This window comes from Meriones unguiculatus, chromosome 14 (assembly GCF_030254825.1).
Source record: "Meriones unguiculatus strain TT.TT164.6M chromosome 14, Bangor_MerUng_6.1, whole genome shotgun sequence".
In the NCBI taxonomy this organism is placed as follows: Eukaryota; Metazoa; Chordata; class Mammalia; order Rodentia; family Muridae; genus Meriones; species Meriones unguiculatus.
Genome location: NC_083361.1, coordinates 70,493,291 through 70,513,969, shown reverse-complemented (window position 1 = coordinate 70,513,969; position 20,679 = coordinate 70,493,291). Strand labels below are relative to the sequence as shown.

General features: G+C 42.8%; 1 protein-coding gene across 2 annotated transcripts in view; it reads right to left on the bottom strand.

The window, feature by feature from the left end:
• The window catches only part of Adamtsl3 (ADAMTS like 3), a 276,853-nt gene that overhangs the window by 148,360 nt on the left and 107,814 nt on the right, over positions 1-20,679 (bottom strand). For both annotated transcript variants that reach the window (XM_060367463.1, XM_060367462.1), the window contains exons 5-6: positions 12,479-12,524; positions 3,439-3,675 (exon numbers count right to left, since the gene is read on the bottom strand). In XM_060367463.1, the coding sequence (XP_060223446.1) occupies positions 3,439-3,675; positions 12,479-12,524 (283 nt within the window). The remainder of the gene's footprint in view (positions 1-3,438; positions 3,676-12,478; positions 12,525-20,679) is intronic.

Below are 20,679 nucleotides of genomic sequence, written 5' to 3'. Positions count from 1 at the left end.
AGAGGGAATTTGCTGTGACATTGTGCCTCTTAGAAACGTTAGAAGCCACACCCACAAAGTCTCTCCAACATGACAACCTAAACAGGAGCTGGACCAGGACAACAACAATAGAGATACTAACATGGACAGGGAAAAGCCCATGAAGCCTCCACCCTACGGAAAAAACTACAGGCAACCAAGGAAGGCTAGAGCAAGAGACAGAGTCTTCTCCAGGGAAGACTGTACCAACTGGCTATTCAGGATCAGATGGTCAGCCTTGAAAACACACATACAAGTAACATCATACAGACTGAGAAGGTTGTATTTAGAAATGTGTATGTATGTACGTATGTATGTATGTATGTGTATATAAGGTGTGTATGTATTTATGTATAAGTGTATGTATGTGCATATGTGTGTGTGTGTAATAGCAATTAATGAAAAAAGAGGCCATGAATATGAAATGAGAAAGTTTAAAAGAGGAAAGCAGAAGGTGGAAGTGATGTAACTACAATGAAATCTCAAAAAAATAAAAGAAATTTTGAAAACTATGAAATAAAAATAAAAGAATTGGTATAACTTTTTTTCCCGAAGAATTTGTTTGACTATAAAGTGAATCCTTGAGGTAGAGGAATTACTATTTTGGAAGCTTTGTGATCATTGATTTGAGTTCTTCCATTTATATGGTCATATTTTATTTGCCTACTACTACTTACATGAAGTTTGGCAGAGCTCGCCTTTGGTCATCTCGTCTATCAGATCTGTGGACACAGGGGCTGTTCGTTCTCATTTGTTGTCCTTTTAACGTCCACTAGATCTTAACGTCTCCACTCTCACTTCTGCCCTGTTTTGTTTCTGTTGCATTATTTTCTTAGTCTGTCTAATAGTTAGCTATAAAATACCAATGTTATTGATCTTTCTAAAAGTCCAACTTTTGGCATCACTGTCTCATTTCCAGTTCTTTTTCTCCCGGATTTTCTCTCACTTGTATTAGTTATTTTCTTCCACTTGGCTTGGATTGAATTGTGCTGCATTTCCAGTTTCCTAGGGCTTAGATGCTTCATCTAAGAGTCTTAGAGTCTTCTTAGAGTCTTCTCCAGGGTTGGAAATTTCCCTTTGAGCACAGTTTTCATTGTATTGCACATATTTTATCAATTTGTATTTCCATGTTCACTGAGCTCAATTTTTTTCTTTCTTTTGAGATGTTTTTCCTTTGTCTATGTGTTGTTTAGAAATATGGTGTCTCTAAGTATTTTGAAATTTGTAAATGGTTACCAGAGGTTGGAAGTGGGGCAGAGGGATGAAAAGACAAAGCATAGAAAATCTTATGTTGGTAGAATGACTCAGGAGGATGCTGGTGGGAATGTCATAGGTTTGTTCTCCTAGCACTCAAGAGGCTGAGATAGAAGGACAATAGGTTTAGAACTAGCCTGAGCTACATAGTTATTTTGAGAACAGTGTAGGGTGTATGGTAAGATTCTTCCTCAAAAAGAAAACAGATACCGAGGGAAAGGAATGATGCCTATAAATCCTGACATGAAAAATAATGTGTTGTTTAATGAAGGCTCATCAATTATAAATCTGTATAATTCGGATGGGAAGTTTGAGGAATAGGGAGGGTGGACAACTGTGGGAGCAAGAAGGGGAGTAGAAAGCTGGGCATGGCGGCGTAAGCCTTTAGTCCTAGCACTCAGGAAGCAGAGGCAGGCAGAGCTCTGTGAGCTTGAGGTCAGTCTGGTTTACAAAGTGAGTTCCAGGACAGCCAAGTATATATACAGAGAAACCCTGTCTTGAAAACAAAACAAATGAAAGAAAGAGAAAAGAAGGAAGGAAGGAGGGAGGAAGGGAGGGAGGGAGGGAAAGAGGGAGGGAGGGAGAAAGGGAAGGAAAGAAAGAAATCTGTCTTACACTAAACACTAAATTCTAGGTACCTATAAGCCTTCTTAAAAACAGACCTGAGAAGTAGGATAGCAGAAATTTGTGTAGGAAGATCTTGGAAAAACCTGGCAGGACTCCTGAATTTTATGACACCTGTCACAAATCATTGAAAGTGTGGTGAGCACATGGATAGAGTTTATAAGTTAAACAGAAAATTACATAATAATAATAATTTTAAAAAGGAAATGACCTGAAAGTAGAAGGTGGCTCCTTGGGAAAAGGCAGGAGGAAGGAGGGACATGAAAGGTAATTGGGAAAAATGGGGAAAAGAAAGATAGATACCAAGTTTTCCCTCCCACAAAGCTGATTGCTGATGGCTTTTCTTTGAGCCATCTAGGGGAGATGGAATGCCAGAAGATTCCCCCCTTTTCCATTTTTATTAGCATTTGTTAGTTGTATAAGTGAATGGTTTTCCTTATGACATTTTATACATGTATATAATAGTCTTTAGTCATCTTTGGTCCCTATCAACCTGTCCTGCACCTCTATATCCATTCCCGCTGCTCCTCTTCCTCTACCTCCAAGCCTTCCTCATGCTTTCATAGATTTACTCTATTATTTTCCTTTTTTGAAAAAGGCATTCTTTATGGGCTGGTGAGGTGTTTCAGTTGGGTGAAGTGTTTATCGTATAAACATGAGTTCAGACATCTAGGCCATAGTGACACATGCCTATAATCCCAAAACTGGAGATGGTGGCAAGAATGGAACTAGGCTGATCACTGGGGTCGCTACCCAGGCAAGCTCTGGGTTCACTGAGAGACTGTCTCAAAACATAAAGTGAAAAACAATTGAGGAAGATGTCCAACGTCAATCTCTAGGCCTCTACCATTCTCACATGAGCTAACACATCCTTACATATCACACACACACACACACACACACACACACACACACACACACACAGCATCCTTCAGAGATGAAAGGAAGGGAGAAAAGAATTCTGTGATGTCCCTGTAGTCTTCACGCTGTCTCTGGAACCTCTCTAAATTCACTGCACTTCACTGCAATCCACTGCACCTCATGCTTTGGTCCCACTCATTTCAGCTCTGCAAAATTGTCTGATGCATCCGCTGGACTACCCTTGACCCCAGAGATCGGCACTGCCTCTCCAAAGTGGCATTCTCAGAGTGTGGTCCTGCAGGCTGCAGCAAAGCATCAGTAGCTCCTGAGAAACGCTGAAAGCTGAGCCTCACTCCTCCTACCGAGTCAGAAATTCAAAGCCTTCAGGAGGAGTCTGCTTGCATGCCCTATCTGGAGAGTTCCTGATCTCTCGGAACTATTAGGAGTCACATGTTTTGATTCTGCACAGGCAAAAACCTACATTAAATAAGGAAAACATGATTGGAATGACAGATATCTGGGGTTTTGAAAACTTTCTCAGCGATTAGAACAGAGGGAGAATTCTATCATTTCCCTAAAGCCTTCACCTTCTCTGCTGGGGACTACACTTACACTGAAATGGCTAAACCTCTTAACCGAGAATGGGCGTGGCAGAGGACGCCTATGGCAGGTGTGGCTTACCTGGCAGATGCCACTTATGCACATATCCAGCGAGTCAGCGTTGCAGCGAGTTCCATCCAACACTTTGGGAGCCAGCTCCACCACCACACTCTGCCCCCGAGCGTGGCACTTGAGCGCGCACGGGGCGGTGGGGTCGTTGTACAGCGGAACCCACTCGTAGTAATGGCCCTGGTACTGCACATCATTGTACGCTGAGCACTGCTGGGCCCTGAAGTCTTCCGCATCAGCTGGGCAGTCCTGCAGGAAAACAGAAGGAAGCGTGTGCACGTCAGCCAGCCACAGGGTCAACGGAAGGCTGCCCTGGACCCCATCTGTCTCCACCGAGACACCCTTCGTTTCCTCACCCCAGCTTCTCCCTTCCCCCTTCCCCCCCTCCTACCCCACCTCTGAGATTACAAACGGAATCCCCTTTTTCATTTTTTTATTTTTTGGTAATTAGGAAGATATATTTTAACAGTTTTATTGACTTTTGTATTTTTATCACTTTTCCAACCAAACAAAGCACTATTTCCTCGACATAGTGCCCTTTACGTTCCTGGTCAGCACTTAATCCACATTAATTTAAAATTTTCTCCTCCTGTTCTTGTAGTTTTCAATTTCATAAGCGTAGCTGAAACACAAGACTATGGAGCAGCTCTGGAGGTGGCTCTATTACCAGCCTTAGGCCTCACAGCTGCTCCCTAACCCTAACCCGCTGAAGCGTTTGTTTGTTTGTTTTTAATTCACTTTATATCCCGATTGCAGCCCCCCTCCTTCCAGTTTCCCCCTCACTCACTCCTCCCATCCCATTTTCCCTTCTCCTTCTCCTCAGAGAAGAGGGAAGTTTTCCATGGGTACCAACCCACCCTGGCACACTACGTCACTGCAGAACTAGGCGCATCCTCTCCCACTGATAGGGAAACTGGATCCGAAGGGAGGCATCAGAGTCAGAGAGGCCCCATTCCAATTGTTGGGGGATCTACATGAAGACCAAGTTGTCCATCTGCTACATATGTGCAGGGGGCCTAGGACCAGTCCATGCATGCTCTTTGGTTGGTGGTTCAGTCTCTGTGAGCCTACATAGGCCAAGGTCGGTTGACTCTGTAGTCTTCTTGTGGAGTCCTTGACCCCTCTGGCTCCCTCAATCATTCCCCCAATACTTCCATAGGACCCTCAGACCTTTGTCTTTTGGGCTGTGTGTCTCTGCATCTGTTTTCATCAGCTGCTGCCTGAAGCCTCTCCGGAGTTATGCAAGGCTCCTGTCTATAAGCATAGCAGGGTAACATTAATATCAGGGATTGCTTCTCGCCCATGAGATGGGTCTCAAGTAGGGCAAGTTTTTGGTTGGCCACTTCCTCGATCTTCGCTCCATCTTAATCCCTACATTTCTTGTAGGCAGGACACATTTTGGGTAGAAGGTTTTGTGGGCGGGTTGGTGTCTTTATCCCTCCATTGGAGGTCCTCCCTGGCTACATGCGGTGGAAATTTCAGGCTCCATAGCCCCAGCTTCTAGGGATCTCAACTAGGGTGACCCCCATAGACTTCCTGCGGCCTCCCAACTCAGGTCTCTGGCACATCCCAGAGCTGTGCCCTCACTCTCCCTACTCCTAATCTTTCCCCTGCTCCCCTCTCCCACCAGATCCCTCCTTGGGTTACCTCACTCAGGCTGATCTTTTCTAGTTCCATCCATCTACCTGCAAATTTCAAGATGTCCTTGTTTTTCATAGCTGAGTGGTATTCCATTGTGTAAATGTACATTTTCTTTATCCATCCTTAAGTGGAGGAACATCTAGGTTATTTCCAGTCTCTGGCTGTTAAGAATAAAACCGCTATGAACACACTTTTCCTTGTGGGTGTCCTTGTGGCATGGTGGAGCATTTTTAGGATAGATGCCCAGGAGTGGTACAGCTGGGTCTTGAAGTAGCACTATTCCCAATTGTCTGAGAAAGTGCTGGATTGATTTCCAAAGTGGTTGTACAAGTTTGCACTCCCACCAGCAGTGGAGGAGGATTCTACTTTCTCCACATCCTCTCCAGCATGTGCTATAACTTGAGTTTTCTATCTTAGCCATTCTGATGGGCGTAAGATGGAATCTCAGAGTCGTTTTGATTTGCATTTTCCTGATGACTGAGGATGTTGACCATTTCTTTAAATGTTTCTTTGACATTTGATATTACTCTGTTGAGAATTTTCTGTTTAGTTCTGTGCCCCATTTTTTAAATTGGGTTAATTGGTTTGTTGATGTATAATTTCTTGAGTTCTTTATATATTTTGGATATTAGCCCTCTGTCAGATGTGGGGTTGGTGAAGATCTTTTCCCAGTCTGTAGGCTGTTGTTTTGTTCTGTTGACAGTGTCCTTTGATTTAAAGAAGCTTTTCAGTTTCATGAGGTCCCATTTATTAATTGTTGATCTTAGAGCCTGAGCTGTTCTGTTCTGAAAGTTGTCTCATCTTTCAATGAGCTCAAGGCTATTTTCCACTTTCTTTTCTATTAAATTTAGTGTGTCTGGTTTTATGTTGAGCTCTTTGATCCACTTGGATGTGAATTTGGTGCAGGGTGGTAAAAATAGATCTATTTCCATTTTCATCTGCATGTCTACATCGTGGGATCCCACAGGGAGTCTCTGCAATGCTGACCTACTCAGGAGGTCATTTCATTAATTTGATCACTCTTTCATCCAAGTGTTTCCCCCAGCTAAATAAGGCAGACGATGTGTAGGTGCTAATTTTTCCCTGGGCTAGCCATCTTGTGTGTAAACTTCCAAATGAATTAAAGTCTCCTTTTTGAATCAAGGGGAACCCAAAGGCCTTTACATTTTCGAGGTGATGCAAGGTCTTCAGAGGAACAGTATCAATCCTGCCCCTCAGGAGCCATTTCAGTGGAATCAGTTGCCCCAAGCCTCTGTGGTTTTTATTAAAGTGTTTTAATTATGTGTAATAATGGGCTTTATTAAGATACTTTCATGCATGTATATAATGTATTGATTATAGTCACTCCATTACCCTCGCTTGTCCCCCCTCCCACTGAGCACTTTCTTCTTCCCAATTAGTTGTGCGTCTACTCTCATGTCTTATCTTGTGTTCTCCAGACACCCCAACTCTCACCCCACCCCCCATAAGGAGTGTCGCCTTGTCCAGACCTCTGCGTATTGTGAGGGATGCTGGCCGGGTCTCCACTGTCACCTGCTCTCTCACCTTCCCTTGCTCTACACTGGTGCCAACATCTGTCTTCAACAAGCTAGTTCAAAATTCTGTCTGTGACGAAAGCAAATAAAGCCTTTCACCCAAGGGCACCCTAGTCTTAACAGTGAAAAGTACAGGTGTTGATGACTTAGGGGGAAGCTACTTTATTAAGTTATACACTTTTCCTTCTAGATAGCTCCAAGGCAAGATGCTGGATGAGGCAAATGTGTACTTACTAAAGCTCTGTTTCTATTACTGTATACTCTCCTTGTAAGGAAGATAATTAATGTTCATTCTGAGAACATTGGGGAAAGTGGCTATTAAAATGAATAAGTTAGAAAGATTCCCATACTTAAATATTTATACAAATCTTGATTCTTTCCCAAGGGTTTGTTTATGGAGATAGAATTTTGAGTCCAGGTGTATGCCTGTTTGATGGACTGCTGCAATATTGGTAGATGGTCTTCCAGAGACGTATCACCATTAGCTATGGGCTATGCAGACCGCCTTTCTGGAGCCTCTTCCTCATTTGGACACTATAATTTTCTAATCAGAAGTGTATAATGGAATTATATTGCTTTAACTTACATTTTCTTATTATTTAACACTCATAGGTAGTCTTGTAACTTTATTTTTTATACCAAGTCTTGGAAATTTTCTTGTTTCATGTCGTCTCATCTGCCTTTGTATTATTTTTAGCAGATAAAGCTACTACTTTTTATGGTGAAGGCATCAAATTTGGTCACTTGTGTTGGAAATCTTTTCACTATTTAATTTTGCTCTGAGCGCCTTGTAAAGTCGAGAAGGCTTAAATGTTTATGCAGCCCTCTCTGTTAACATTTCTCACTCTGCAAGATTTCTTCCCTTTTAAATGAGCTACAAATTCTTTTCTTACCCTGCCCTGAGGACAAATAAATATTAAATGTATTTGTCTAGTTCCTTTATAGGTTGGCAATAGCATTTAACTCTTTGAGTTTGGGTTTGGGCTCTGGGTTTTATATGTCATTGTCATTCTGTTTGTTTGTTTGTTTGTTTGTTTGTTTCCATTTTATTGTTGAGGTAGGGTCTCTGTAGTCCAGGCTAGCTACACTTGCACTTTGAACTTGCAGCTGCTCCTCCTTGCTCTGCCTCACCCATGTGCAACTGTGGCTAGCTTAACTCTTTGTTATGACTGGAATTATTCAGATGAATACTTTGAGGTTAAAAAAAATAGTATTTTCAACATACTTCTAAAATATAGCTTATTTCATGCCTCTTTTTCCATATCAAACGTGTGTTTAGTGTTACAATGAGACTAGTCCTCCCAATCCTAAAAAGAGTGACTCTTTCTTGCAGCTGTCCACCGTTTCACTGTTCTGCATTCCCGAGAGTAGAAAACGAGCCATCTTTACTCAGGTTGTATGGTGTTTTTCCTACACCACTGCAGTCTTTGAGAAGGGCAAGGACAAAGTACAAATCAACATAAATTTCCCAGAGTTGAGCGTGGTCTGTGAGCCTGCAGTCAGTTCTGCTGCCCCACTAAGTAGTCCTCCCAAGCCAGGTCTGCAGCAATTCTGCTATAAATTTAGAGCCAAAGATGAGGTGTAGGGATGGAGACAGTTTTCAGAAATTTAGACATTTTAGGAAAATGGGACTGTCTATAAGCAACCTCTAATAAACTCACTTGCCCCATATAGCTGAACTTGCATGAGTCATTCTTTAAGCTGTCCCGGTTAACTGTCCCGGGACAGTTGTTCACCTTGCTTCTCCCCCAAAATATTATGCAATAACTATGTGTGTGCTTTTTGGTCTTTTCAAATGTCCTTAAATCCTTTGAAAATAGTTAGAGAACAAGTAGACCATGCTTATCAAACTATCCTGTGACCTCACTTTTGCTACATTGGCGTAAAGCATTCCAAACCTCGATAGTCTATTTATTTTTGTTGTCTTAGCTAGATAAGATATTAACTCAGGTCACGGCAAACAAAGCAAATGAAATCAAAGTAGACTGAAGTTGGATAACTTCTCTTTAGAAATAGGCATCCATCCTCCATGTGACCATAAGAAAGATTGGTGACAAATGGTATCATCTGCTTTCCCACAAGCAATGGTCAAGGTCTTCTTTCAAATGCTTTGGAACCAAAGGAAAGTACAAAAGCTGGGAGCAGACACATCCCCTCACTTTGGTCCTCACAGGTGTGGTAAGTGCTCTTTAGGGCCTGAATAGTCTGCTTGAATGACTGCTGTAAGCCAATAAAGCTTTGGAAAAGTAATGAGTGCTAGTTAATATAAGTTCAGGATGTCTGCCTAAGCTTAGTCCTTGCCTGATGGGTGGCCAAGTTTGTCATCCTTGGTCAGCACACTAACTATCCAGAGGCACACTGGTCAGCTTTCCTAGAAATTGGAAATTACACACACACACACACACACACACACACACACACACACACACACACAGGAGCAGAGCTGAGAAGTCACGTTAATCTGGGGCTGGGCTGGCCCTTTCTTTTATGACAAGTATGCCCCAGCAAAGCCAAGCAGTTCCCGTTACAGAGGAGACTGGATGAGATATGGAGAGAGAAGGAAAATTGGCAAGCTATGAATTTCAGAAGGAGAAGTGAGCCTGCATTCCTCACTTTTGGGGTTCAGGCTCTCAAAACCTGTTTCTGGTTAAATACCATTAAATCACGTGTATTTATACTAAGGGACGGTGTTGCATTGTATTCCTTTGTGTTTTCTGAGGCACACAGCCCAGGGCAAAGTTCATAAGGTATGTTTAGCAGACATGTGTTGCCTTGACCTTCACTGTCTAGAAGAAATGCGTCTCAAAGAAAGGAACTTAGGAGCACTCTGAGCAGTCCAGCTTTCTGACAGTGACTGAACTATTTCATGGATACCATTTTCTAAGAAATGGAGGGGCCCTCGGCAACTTCAGGCAATTGTTTTCATTTACTTTACATTCTTCTAGCATCAATACTAAGGCTGAACAGACTGGCTTAGCTAGGCGCAGCTCAAAACATTGCAGGGATTGTTGTATTTTAAAAATAGCTTGGTCTAGTCCCATAGTTGAAGACAGGTATGAGAGGACATGGACTTTCTAAAAAGATTTGTTATTTATTTAAGAGCATGTGCATGTGTGTGTGTCCACAGAGGTCAGAGGTGGGTGTTGCAGTCCCCGGAGCTAGAGTTACGGGCAACTGTGAGCTTTTCAACACATGTTCTAGAAACCAAACTCCAGTTCCTCTGAAAGAGCAGCAAGTGTTCTCAACCACTGGGCCATCGGAGCTACAGGATGTGGCTCTTATACAGAGCAGAAGCAATAGCAATGGAAAGAAGAGAATGCCTCCAAGAAAAACAACAAATCAGCGACGGTTAGGAATTAGCCACTCGTGGGCCCTAAGGCTTGAAAGAAGGACCCCGCAAGGGCCATGTCTAGTGTTGCCTTTTCTGGCAGCCATCAGAAAGCCCACCGCGCACGGCTAATGGTGCTCATAAAAAAGTTGCCCATGTTGCAAAAATGTTCCTGCCAAGTTATAACCTGCTGCACCATTTTGAGGACACTCCCCTTTGATTCTTCCAGCTCTGCCTTTAATTCCATAAACCCCTCACTAAGAAAACCTGAACCAATGAATCTGGGTATCAGAACTCCTGGCCAGCATGCGTGACTTCTGAAAACTCACGTTTGCTCTGATAGACTCCTCATAAGGATAATTCTCTCCCGACTCCAGGGTCCCAGCCCTGGCTGTAAGGATCTATGCTGAACGCCAACCAAAGCTTATGTTTAAAGACTGAAGTCGCTTAGGCGTCACCATGCTGCTCACAGACATTCTGTTCCCTCATCTTGGGCCAAAGGCCCCAACTCTTTTGACAGGGAACCCAGGAGCCCCTAAACCACAGCCTTATCTCTTGGAGAGGACCGTGTGACCCCATACCCCGCTCTACTCTCCCTCGGCTGCCACCGGAAGCATGGTTGGCCTTCTGCCGAGATCTGTAGGTTCTGAAAGTATTTCCTACGGCCCTTAGCCAGTGATATTTTTTGGGGGGGTAAGCTTTTCTGGGGAAATGCCCTCCTCAATATGGAGGACCCACCTGAACAAGGAACAGAACGAATACGGATGGGCACAGAGGGCTTCATGTCAGAGACTCCAAGTCAAAGAGACCTGGCTCCCGTTGCTTTTCATCTGTTTCCTTCCCTGCTTTTCCCTCGCCTGGCTTCGCTGCCTATTCAGGTGTGTGCCACTGGCCCAGGTCTTGTCCTACAGCAACTGTTAGGCTTGTGGGATGTTGCAAGCTGCTGTGATTTTTTATCCCTGCTGTCTCAAGCATGATCTCATCTCCCAACAGAACTGGAGACACCGCTGAGCTTCCCTTTAAGAGAACAGTGGCATCTCCCTCGGAAGAGCTCCCCAGAGCCCCAGAAGTCCATCTGAGCCCTGTCATTTCGATTTGACGATATTTTGCTGAAGATGAAGATGTTTGGAATGTAAACAATTGATTGCTTTTACTAATTTTTCATGCTTGGTGTCTGTACTGTGCTCACGTGCAAACCAAAGAGCGAGTGTGCATGTCTGCGTGTGTGCATGTGTAAATGGGCACGTGTGGGTACATGTGTCCACACGCGTGCATGGAGGCCAGGGGAAATCTTGACCGTCATCCTCAAGAATGCCACTGCCTATAGCAGGACTCTCTGGACCTGCCAGCAGTTAAATAAAGACACAGCGACATATCAATACTTATAAAAGTTGAGGCACTATCGCCGGGCAAAGCCTCAGCTGTCTCATACAAATTAACCCGAAGAATCCTGGCCTGCATTCTGCCAAAAGGCTGCTCCTTACCTCTCTCTCACACAGTCCTGCTATGTCTGTCCCTTCCTGCCTCTTCTTCTTCTCCAAGAGACCCTCTCTCAGCCCAGAAGTCCTGCTACCTACTGGCCATCAGATTTTTATGAAGCCAATCAACAGGTGAAGAAGGACGGGTGTTTACAAACAATGAGGCCAGTGATGAGTCATAACAAGCCAAAGTCGGCCAGTTCTCCGCTCTCTCCTGGTGCAGCAACTGACATTTGAATGCAGAGACAACTCGCACACAGCACACAAAAAGTTATCCCCACAAGGGACCTCCTTTGAGATATGGTCTGTCATTAGCCTGGAGTTCACCAATTAGACTAAGATGGCTGGCCTGTGAGCCCCAGGGCTCCCCCTGTCTTTGCCTCCCCAGGGCTGGGATTACGAGCTTACCACCACGCCTGGAATTTTCACATGGGTTCTGGGCTCAAACTCAGGTGTTTGCAAGACAAACTCTTTACCAACTGAACTACCTCCCAACTCCTAAGTTTCTTCTGCTTTTTATAATTGCAAAGCAAAATATTCTAATACTTTTTAGTACTGACTAATGTAACAAACAGGAAGGGCCGTATAAATCCTTCCGTGTGACCTTCTGCGTCACCTAGCCCTGCCCACAGGGGGCACAACGGGCAGTTTGCAGCAGTGGAAACACCATTAGGCCACTTCCCGTCTGCAGTCTTCCTTTGGGGGTCCTCAAAAAATAATCTTACCCCCTCAGCCCCAGTCCCACTTCACATGCCTGTGATTTCCCAGACCCTGTGGAGGAGGCTTGGAGAGATACTGACACAAAGGCACTCGGGGCCTTGAAGGACCCTGAAGCTCTTGTGTACACCACTTCTAGGGATGGAGGCATAATCACATACTTAGATGTTCCACCATAAATGTGAAATGGACTAAACAGAGCACTGAGAGTGGAAGATACTTATGTTCAAAGGCCGTCATCAACAAAACCAGTGTTTAAAAGTAACAGAAGGGCTCTCAAGGCACTATTGGTTTCACAGTACACGTCAAACACTCTAGGCTTCGATTAGATGACGCAGTCTTCTCAGACTTACATGATTGCTGCATGTCTTGTATCTGATGTTCTGTCCTTCACAGTTCCTAAAGGAGGAAGGAAACAATAGTTTTTATAGAGGTGGCACGCATTGAAATGATGCAAAGACAAGGTACTAGCCTACAAAAATTTTAATAGTGTATACTATTACAATGATTCAAAATGTAAACTCTGAAGAAACAAACTTCCAACGACCAGAAAACCAAACAACAACGACAACAAAACCTCAAGGAGGTGTTTATAAACTACAGAGTGAATTCTTTAGGGAATGATAGAGCGATCAAGTAGCTTTCTTCTTACCCTGGTCTACATAATCTTTGAAATAATGGTGTGTGTGTGTGTGTGTGTGTGTGTGTGTGTTCCAAAGAAATCTACAAATGCTTCTCTACATTATTTATTCTGTGATGATTATTTTTTATATTATTGGATCTGATACACTTTTGTTGTCGTTGCTTGTTTGTTTTGTCTTTTGAAAAAGCATCTTTGCCCTTTATCCCTGGGCTGGCTTGGAACTGGCTCTGTGGCCCAGTTCATGCTCTAACTCACCAAGTACTGGAATTTCAGGACTGCGCCACCATGCCCAGCTCACCCGTATGCTCTTTAATACTGATTCTCACTTTCCTTTCTTTGCTGTCCTTAAACTCTCTCTGTTTACCCTTCATGCCATCTTTTTATTCATTCATTTGTTCATTTGTTTATTTGGTTGGTTGGTTGGTTAGTTAGTTATTGGCAAGGCTACGTAGCCCTGGCTGGCCTTTAACTTACAATGGTCCTCCTGTCCCTGCCTCCACAGTGCTGGGATGACAGGCATAGGTCATCACGCTCAGCTAGCCTTAAACATGTGTTCACTTACTTCATGTACCTCTAGGGAACCGCCCTCCTTGGTTGGATTTAGAAGGTTTTGTGAAAATCAAGTTTTGGAGTGAAAACAACAGGGTTATGTTTACCTCCAAAGCTGTGACCCCTTATGTTTCTACATGCTTAGGTTTGAAGACAGACCATAAATCCGTTAGTTGTTCCTCCTGAGCCTGTGGTTTAGAACATCTTCCCACCTTACGGTCACGGGCTGGATGAACCTTCATACTCTGTGAACCTCCCTATTTTTTCACTTGTCATGAGTCTACTATCGAGGGCTGCTGCATTCATTCTTGAGAGGTGTGGCGCTTCGGATAGGAATCACTCCCCATAGACTCACGAACGGGAACGCTTGGCCCGTAGTGAGTGGCACTATTAGGAAGCATGGCCTTGTTGGAGGAAGTGCTGTCACCGTTAGGGGCTGGCTTTGAGGTCTCCTATGTTCAAACCCTCCCCAGTGTGGCACACTGTCAATTCTGCTGCCTGCAGATCAAGATGTAGGACTCTCAGCTCCTTCTCCACCATGTCCGCCTGCACGGCACCGTGCTTCTCACCATGACAATAATGGCCTAAACCTCCGAAACTGTAAGCCAGCCCCCAATTAAATGTTTTCCTTTATAAGAGTTGCCATGGCCAGGGCGTCTCTCCACAGCCTTAGAAACCCTGTCTAAGACAGCAGGATGCCATATTTTAAAGATTCAAGAAGCACCAAGCTGGGAGGCTGGCAGGAAAGCGGTGCTGGCCTGGGGGGGCTGCATTCTTCTGGAGAACCACAGCAGCCTGGTGTAGAAGGCCATTCACTTGCCAGGCTTATGTCATTTTTCTTTTCATGTGGATGACTGAGGAAAATAAACAACAGAATGAAAGGGTGATTTCAGATACTCTTGATTTTAGGGAGGGAGGTAGCTGTTAGGCCAGGGAAGTGACATCCAAACGCTTTCTGTGGCATGCCAATTTAGAAACCTAAAAGCTTATAGTCCACTTGGAAATTATTCTTTATTTGGACTGATATCCTCTGATATTTTCTGTTGGCTATTTATTACATTTTAAGATACATTTTTACTACAGTTTATTTTTCTCTTACTTAATCAGCATTCTCAATTTCAAGGAGAACAACAAGTTGAAGGGAAACAGCTCAAGAGAAAATCCAAATCGATAGAAACACCAGTAAATAAAAACCCCTGGAGCACACATGGAAACAGCAGTTACTTTGAAAGTGATTTTAAAATTTGGAAGTGTTTTTCACACTAACTTTAATAATTATTTCATTTTACCTATTTAAACTTTTTTTTAAAAAAAAAAACTGATTTGAAACAGAAATTTAAACTAAAAGAAAAAGAAAGAGCCAAGTTGTCCCATGGCTTTGTCTCGAGTCAGCTCTGTAGGGTTCACAGCCAAAGCCCACACCCAGCTGCCACCCATTGTGTTCAAGGGTCATTTGTGCAAACACTGAGCCCCAAGCTCGTAAACCTGAAACCCCAGGGCATCTCTCCCACCGATTCCACTCCAAGTTCTTCAGAGTGACAACAGAAAACAAGACATTTATTCCAAGAATTCTCAGAATAATAAGTCACTATGTTGGACTTCTTCGTCCGCAAACCCTGTGGTAAACTCGCTGTGGACGGAGACGTAGGTATAAAGATACAAGGGCATCAGTCCTTGGTTTGCTTTATAGATTAGCCATCTGGCTGCCATTTTTAGCATTTTACTTCATGTCCTCCAACCTAACACACCCTCAGCCCACAGGCTGGCCGCTATTGATGTGGCCTGCTTTGGTTACAATTTAGTCGGAAAATGAATGACTACTTTATGAAGCAAGCATAAAATGAAATGCAAGTTATTTTAAAGTTAAGGACATCAGAGTCCTAATTCCCCAAGCAGGAACTTGCCAGCTTATTCTGGAAATAATTCCTTTGGCCCAAAGCAATCGAGCTACAAAAAAAATATTACTTGTGTGTTTTTAATACCACTATAATTAGCATATGAAAGCGCTGATGGTTATCAGGAGTATATGAAAATTCAAGAGCACTGTTTCACAATTATGGATTCTCCACCCATTACAACATTCATAGCACCCTAGAACTAAAGATTTTTAAAGTCTAAATTTATGAATATCTAAAAAACATGTTGCTGTCACATGAGAATACATTAAAAACATTAATAAAATTTCCATGGAGTTTATAGTACTATAATTTATTATATTCACTTGGTGATATATTGACTCGAACATTGTGTCATAAGGGCTGAAAAGCATATGTTTTGAAGAATAAAAATATATTAATTTTAAAATAGTAGTCAAACTGAACCTGTGGTTCCTGTGGCTGGCACTCGGCCGGAAAATCAAGTCACGGGTTCCTGAGGAGAAGACATTCTGATTGTGCCTGGTTTGTAGCACAAAAGAATTGACTGCAATGTTTACGTGTAATCAAGCTCTGAAATAACTCTATCCACAGAGAACTAAGTCAGTGAAATGGCTGCACTCCACTCTTCCCCTGAATCCCTCATTTGAAGGAGCACACTGATAAGAGAAACCACTGGTCTATATAAGTGAGTATATCCCATGTTTGTCTTTCTCCTTCTGGGATATTTCACTCAGAATGATCTTTTCTAGATCCCACCATTTGCCTGCAAATTTCATGATTTCCTCCTTTTTGATTGCTGAGTAGTATTCCATTGTATAAAAATACCACAATTTCTGTACCCATTCCACTGTTGATGGACATCTGGGTTGTTTCCAGGTTCTGGCTATTACAAATAGAGCTGCTATAAACATGGTTGAGCAAGTGTCCTTTTTGTGTACTTGAACAAACTTTGGGTATATACCTAGCAGTGGTATCGCTGGGTCTGGAGGAAGCACTATTCCTATTTGTCTTAGAAAGCGCCAGATAGCTTTCCAAACATGGGATATACTCACTTATATAGACCTATAAGATATGATAAACATAATGAAATCTATACACCTAAAAAAGATAATCAATTGAGCGGACATGGGGTAAGATGATCAATCCTCGTTTAGAAAGACAGATGGGATGTGCATTGAACGTATGACAGGAGTCTACTGAGCGCATCTGAAAGACTCTAACTAGCAGTGTTTTCAAAGCAAAGACTCATGACCAAATCTTTGGCAGAGTACAGGGAATCATAAGAAAGCAGGGGAGTTAGTATAATGGGGAAAGGATAGAAGCTCCACAAGGACCAAATATATCTGGGCACAGGGTCTTTTCTGAGACTGACATTCAACCAAGGACCATGTATGGATATAACCTAGAACCTCCACTCAGATGTAGCCTGTGGTAGCTCAGTAACCAATTGGTTTCCCAAAGTGAGGGGAACAGGGACTATTTCTAACAGGAACTCAATGACTGGCTCTTTGACCTCCCCCCCCCCCCCGAAGGGAGGAGCAGTCCTGTTAGGCCACAGAGGAGGGCTTTGCAGCCAGTCCTGAAGATACCTGATAAAACAGGATCAGATGAATGGGGAGGAGGTCCCCCCTATCAGTGGACTTGGAAAGGGGCACGGTGGAGATGAGGGAGGGAGGGAGGGGCTGGGAGGGAATGAGGGAACGGGACACGGCTGGGATACAGAGTTAATAAAATGTAACTGATAAAAAAAAGAAAAAAAAAAAAAAGAGAAACCACTGGGATGGCCGCCTGGTTGGCTTTTGTATATAGTCACCTCCATCCTCCTCTTCCAAGAAAAGCCAACCACAAGTTCTCAAGATTTATGAAGTCTTAATCAGTCTCCGTAGGTCATCAAGGAGAGCTGATAAGCCTTCCAAGGGAAGTGGGTTTCCTACTTAAAATCTCAGAGTTGCAGTGGGAGATCGTAATACTGAGCCCAGCGTAAATGAGACTGGTGGGAGACCAAATGATGGAGAGTAAGCTCGCTTGAATTTTCTAGGCCCTCTGCAGATATACATTAGCTGCTTAGCTTGAAGGTTTCGTAGGACTCCCGACAGTGAGAGCGGAGGTGTCTCTGACCCTTTTGGCTGCTCTCGGGACCCTTTTACTCCTGCTGGGTTGTCTCATCCAGCCTCGACATGAGGGTTTGTGCCTAGTTTTATTGCATCTTGTTATGCCTTGTTAAGTTGATATCCCTGCACGGCCTGCTACTCTCTGAAGGGAAAGAGAGGAACAGTGGACCTGGGAGAGAGGGGAGGTGGGGTGGGGGACTGGGAGTAGTGGAGGGAGGGGGGCTATGGTCAGGATGTATTACACAAGAGAAGAAAATATTTGAAAAAATTTAATTTCTAAATAAATATGAATAAGTAAATAAATAAATAAATAAAACCCCACTGCCCTTCTCTCATATGAATCCAATTCAGTGTAAGTGCAAGAAGATGACATTATTGTCCCTTTTTGGTTATGGAGCAACGGATGTGTCACAGGTTTGTCAGGCCTAGAGCCAAGTTGGCAGGAGAAAATATACTGCCATCTTTTTACCTGCTGGAAACCCCAGAGGACAAGCTGTTAGCTCAGTTTGACTTCATATACAATACATATATGTAATACATAATTCTGTCCATGGATGCACATGTTTTATACACATGCAGACATGCAAAGTTTAGGATATTTTGTAGGCTCTTACACTTGTTAAAATCAGATGAGTTCAGGGAGACAACAAATTCAGACATTCACAGGCTTCACAGCCCATTTCAGAAATAGGAGGAAATTAGTGTATAAACAGACTCAGGAACACTAGTCTGAAGTGTGTGTGTGTGTGTGTGTGTGTGTGTGCGCGCGCACATATTAGTGCGTGCATGTACATGTACACATGTGCCTGTGCTTAAACATGAGTGCACACGTAAATGGAAGTTCAAAGTTGACCTTGGATCTCGGAATTCATCCTCGGTTGCTCTTCTATCTTATTAATTGAGACAGTCTCTTAAACCCGGAGCTCGCTGATCTGGCCAGTCTCACTAGCCAAATCACTCTAGGGATCTTCTGTCTCTGCCTTCAGAAGTTGGGAGCGAGGGGTCATGGGGAGAGACCGGACAGAGCAGAGGGAGAGGAGGCTGCGGTTGGGATGTATTGTGTAAGAAGGGAATAATTTTTTTGTACAAGCAGTAACTGCACGGTACATCCACCCAGCATCTGCAGGGATTCTGGGGATCTGAACTCCAGTCCTCAGGCTTGCTTGGCAAACACTCTAACCACTAAGCCATTTCAGAGCCCATGGGCAGTATTTTGGAGAGTCTCCATGTTCACAAATGTAATTCAACTCGTGTCACTATGGTGATCTAAATTGTAACTATAAATAAATGTCAATGCTTTCTTTACAACTCGGGCTCTTATGCTTGCTAAAGAATTTATACTACCCAGAAAACATAACAGTGTTCATCTACACTATTTCAAGCTTCATGTTTTATAGATAGACTTTATTTCACTTGAAATTTATTATTTGTATGGACTGATACACTCTAATACTTTTCCATTGAATATTGTCCTTTCTTCTTTTTCCTGCACTAATTTCTTTATTTATTTTCTTTATTAATTTCTTTATTTCTTTATTTATCCTATGTCAATAGGATTAGTAATAAATCATCAATATTGAATGATATACTATGATGATAACATTTAAAAATGTTATCTAATTTTTGTGCCTAGTTTTATTGCATCTTGTTATGCCTTGTTAAGTTGATATCCCTGCATGGCCTGCTACTCTCTGAAGGGAAAGAGAGGAACAGTGGACCTGGGAGAGAGGGGAGGTGGGGTGGGGGACTGGGAGTAGTGGAGGGAGGGGGGCTATGGTCAGGATGCATTATACGAGAGAGGAAAATATTTGAAAAAAATTAATTTCTAAATAAATATGAATAAGTAAGTAAATAAATAAATAAATAAATAAAACCCCACTGCCTTTCTCTCATATGAATCCAATTCAGTGTAAATGCAAGAAGATGACGTTATTGTCCCTTTTTGGTTATGGAGCAACAGATGTGTCACAGATGAATTAGAAGGTCTAATTCATTCAACTATAAGAATTACTGTATTTCTTCCTTTTTAAATTAGAGGGAGACATGTATATATTTTCTATATATTTATCAAGTATGTTAATAATATAGATATTAGTAATTCTTAGAATTATTTTAAATAATTAAGTGACTCACTTTTCTCATAGATTGGTAACGTACATGATTCAAGAATAACCCCATAATGAGGTACAGAGCTAAACAGAGAATTCTCAATAGAGGAAAATCAAATGGCAGAGAAACAGTTAAAGAAATGTTCAACATCCTTAGCTATCAGGGAAATGCAAATCAAAATGACCCTGAGATTTCACCTTATACCCATCAGAATGGCTAAGATCAAAAACTCAAGTGACAACACAAGCTCCAGAGGATCTGGAGAAAAGGGTACCCTCCTCCATTGCTGGTGGGAATGTAAACTTGTACAACCACTTTGGAAATCAATCTGACCCTTTCTCAGACAATTAGGAGTAGAGCTTCCTCAAGATTCAGCTATACCACTCCTAAGCATTTTTCCAAAAGAAGCTCAAGTATACAACAAGGACATTTGCTCAACCATGTTTGGTGGCAGCTTTATTTGTAACAGTCAGAAGCTGGAAACAACCCAGATGTCCCTCAACGGAGGAATGGATACAGAAATTGTGATACATTTACACAATGGAATACTACTCAGCAATTAAAAACAAGGAAATATGAAATTTGCAGGCAAATAGTGGGAACTGGAAAAGATCATCCTGAGTGAGGTATCCCAGAAGCAGAAAGACACACAGGATACATACTCACTCATAAGTGGATATTAGACATATAATATAGGATAAACATACTAAAATCTGTACAGCTAAAGAAACTAATCAAGGAGGACTCTGGCTAAGATGTTCAATCCTCATTCAGAAAGGCAAAGAGGAGGGAGAGGGAGAAAACGGGACAGGAGAGCAGCCTATTACAGAGGGCCTCTGAAAGATTCTGCCCTGCATTGTATCGAAGCAGATGCCAAGACTCATAGCCAAACTTTGGGCAGAGTAGTGTAGGAAATCTTATGAAAGAAGTGGGAAATAGTAAGACCTGGAGAGGACAGGATCTCCAGAAAGAGAGCAACAGAACCAAAAAGTCTGGGCCCAGGGGTCTTTTGTGAGACTGATACTCTAACCAACAACCATTCATGGAGATAACTTAGAACCCCTGCTCAGATATAGCCCATGGCAGCTCAGTATCCAAGTGGGTACCCTAGTAAGGAGAACAGGGACTGTCTCTGACATGAACTCAGTGGCTGGCTCTTTGATCACCTCCTCCTGAAGTGGGAGCAGCCTTACCAGGCCACAGTGAAAGACAATGTGCCAAGTCCTGATGAGACCTGATAGACTAGGAATACTGTCCTTTCAATT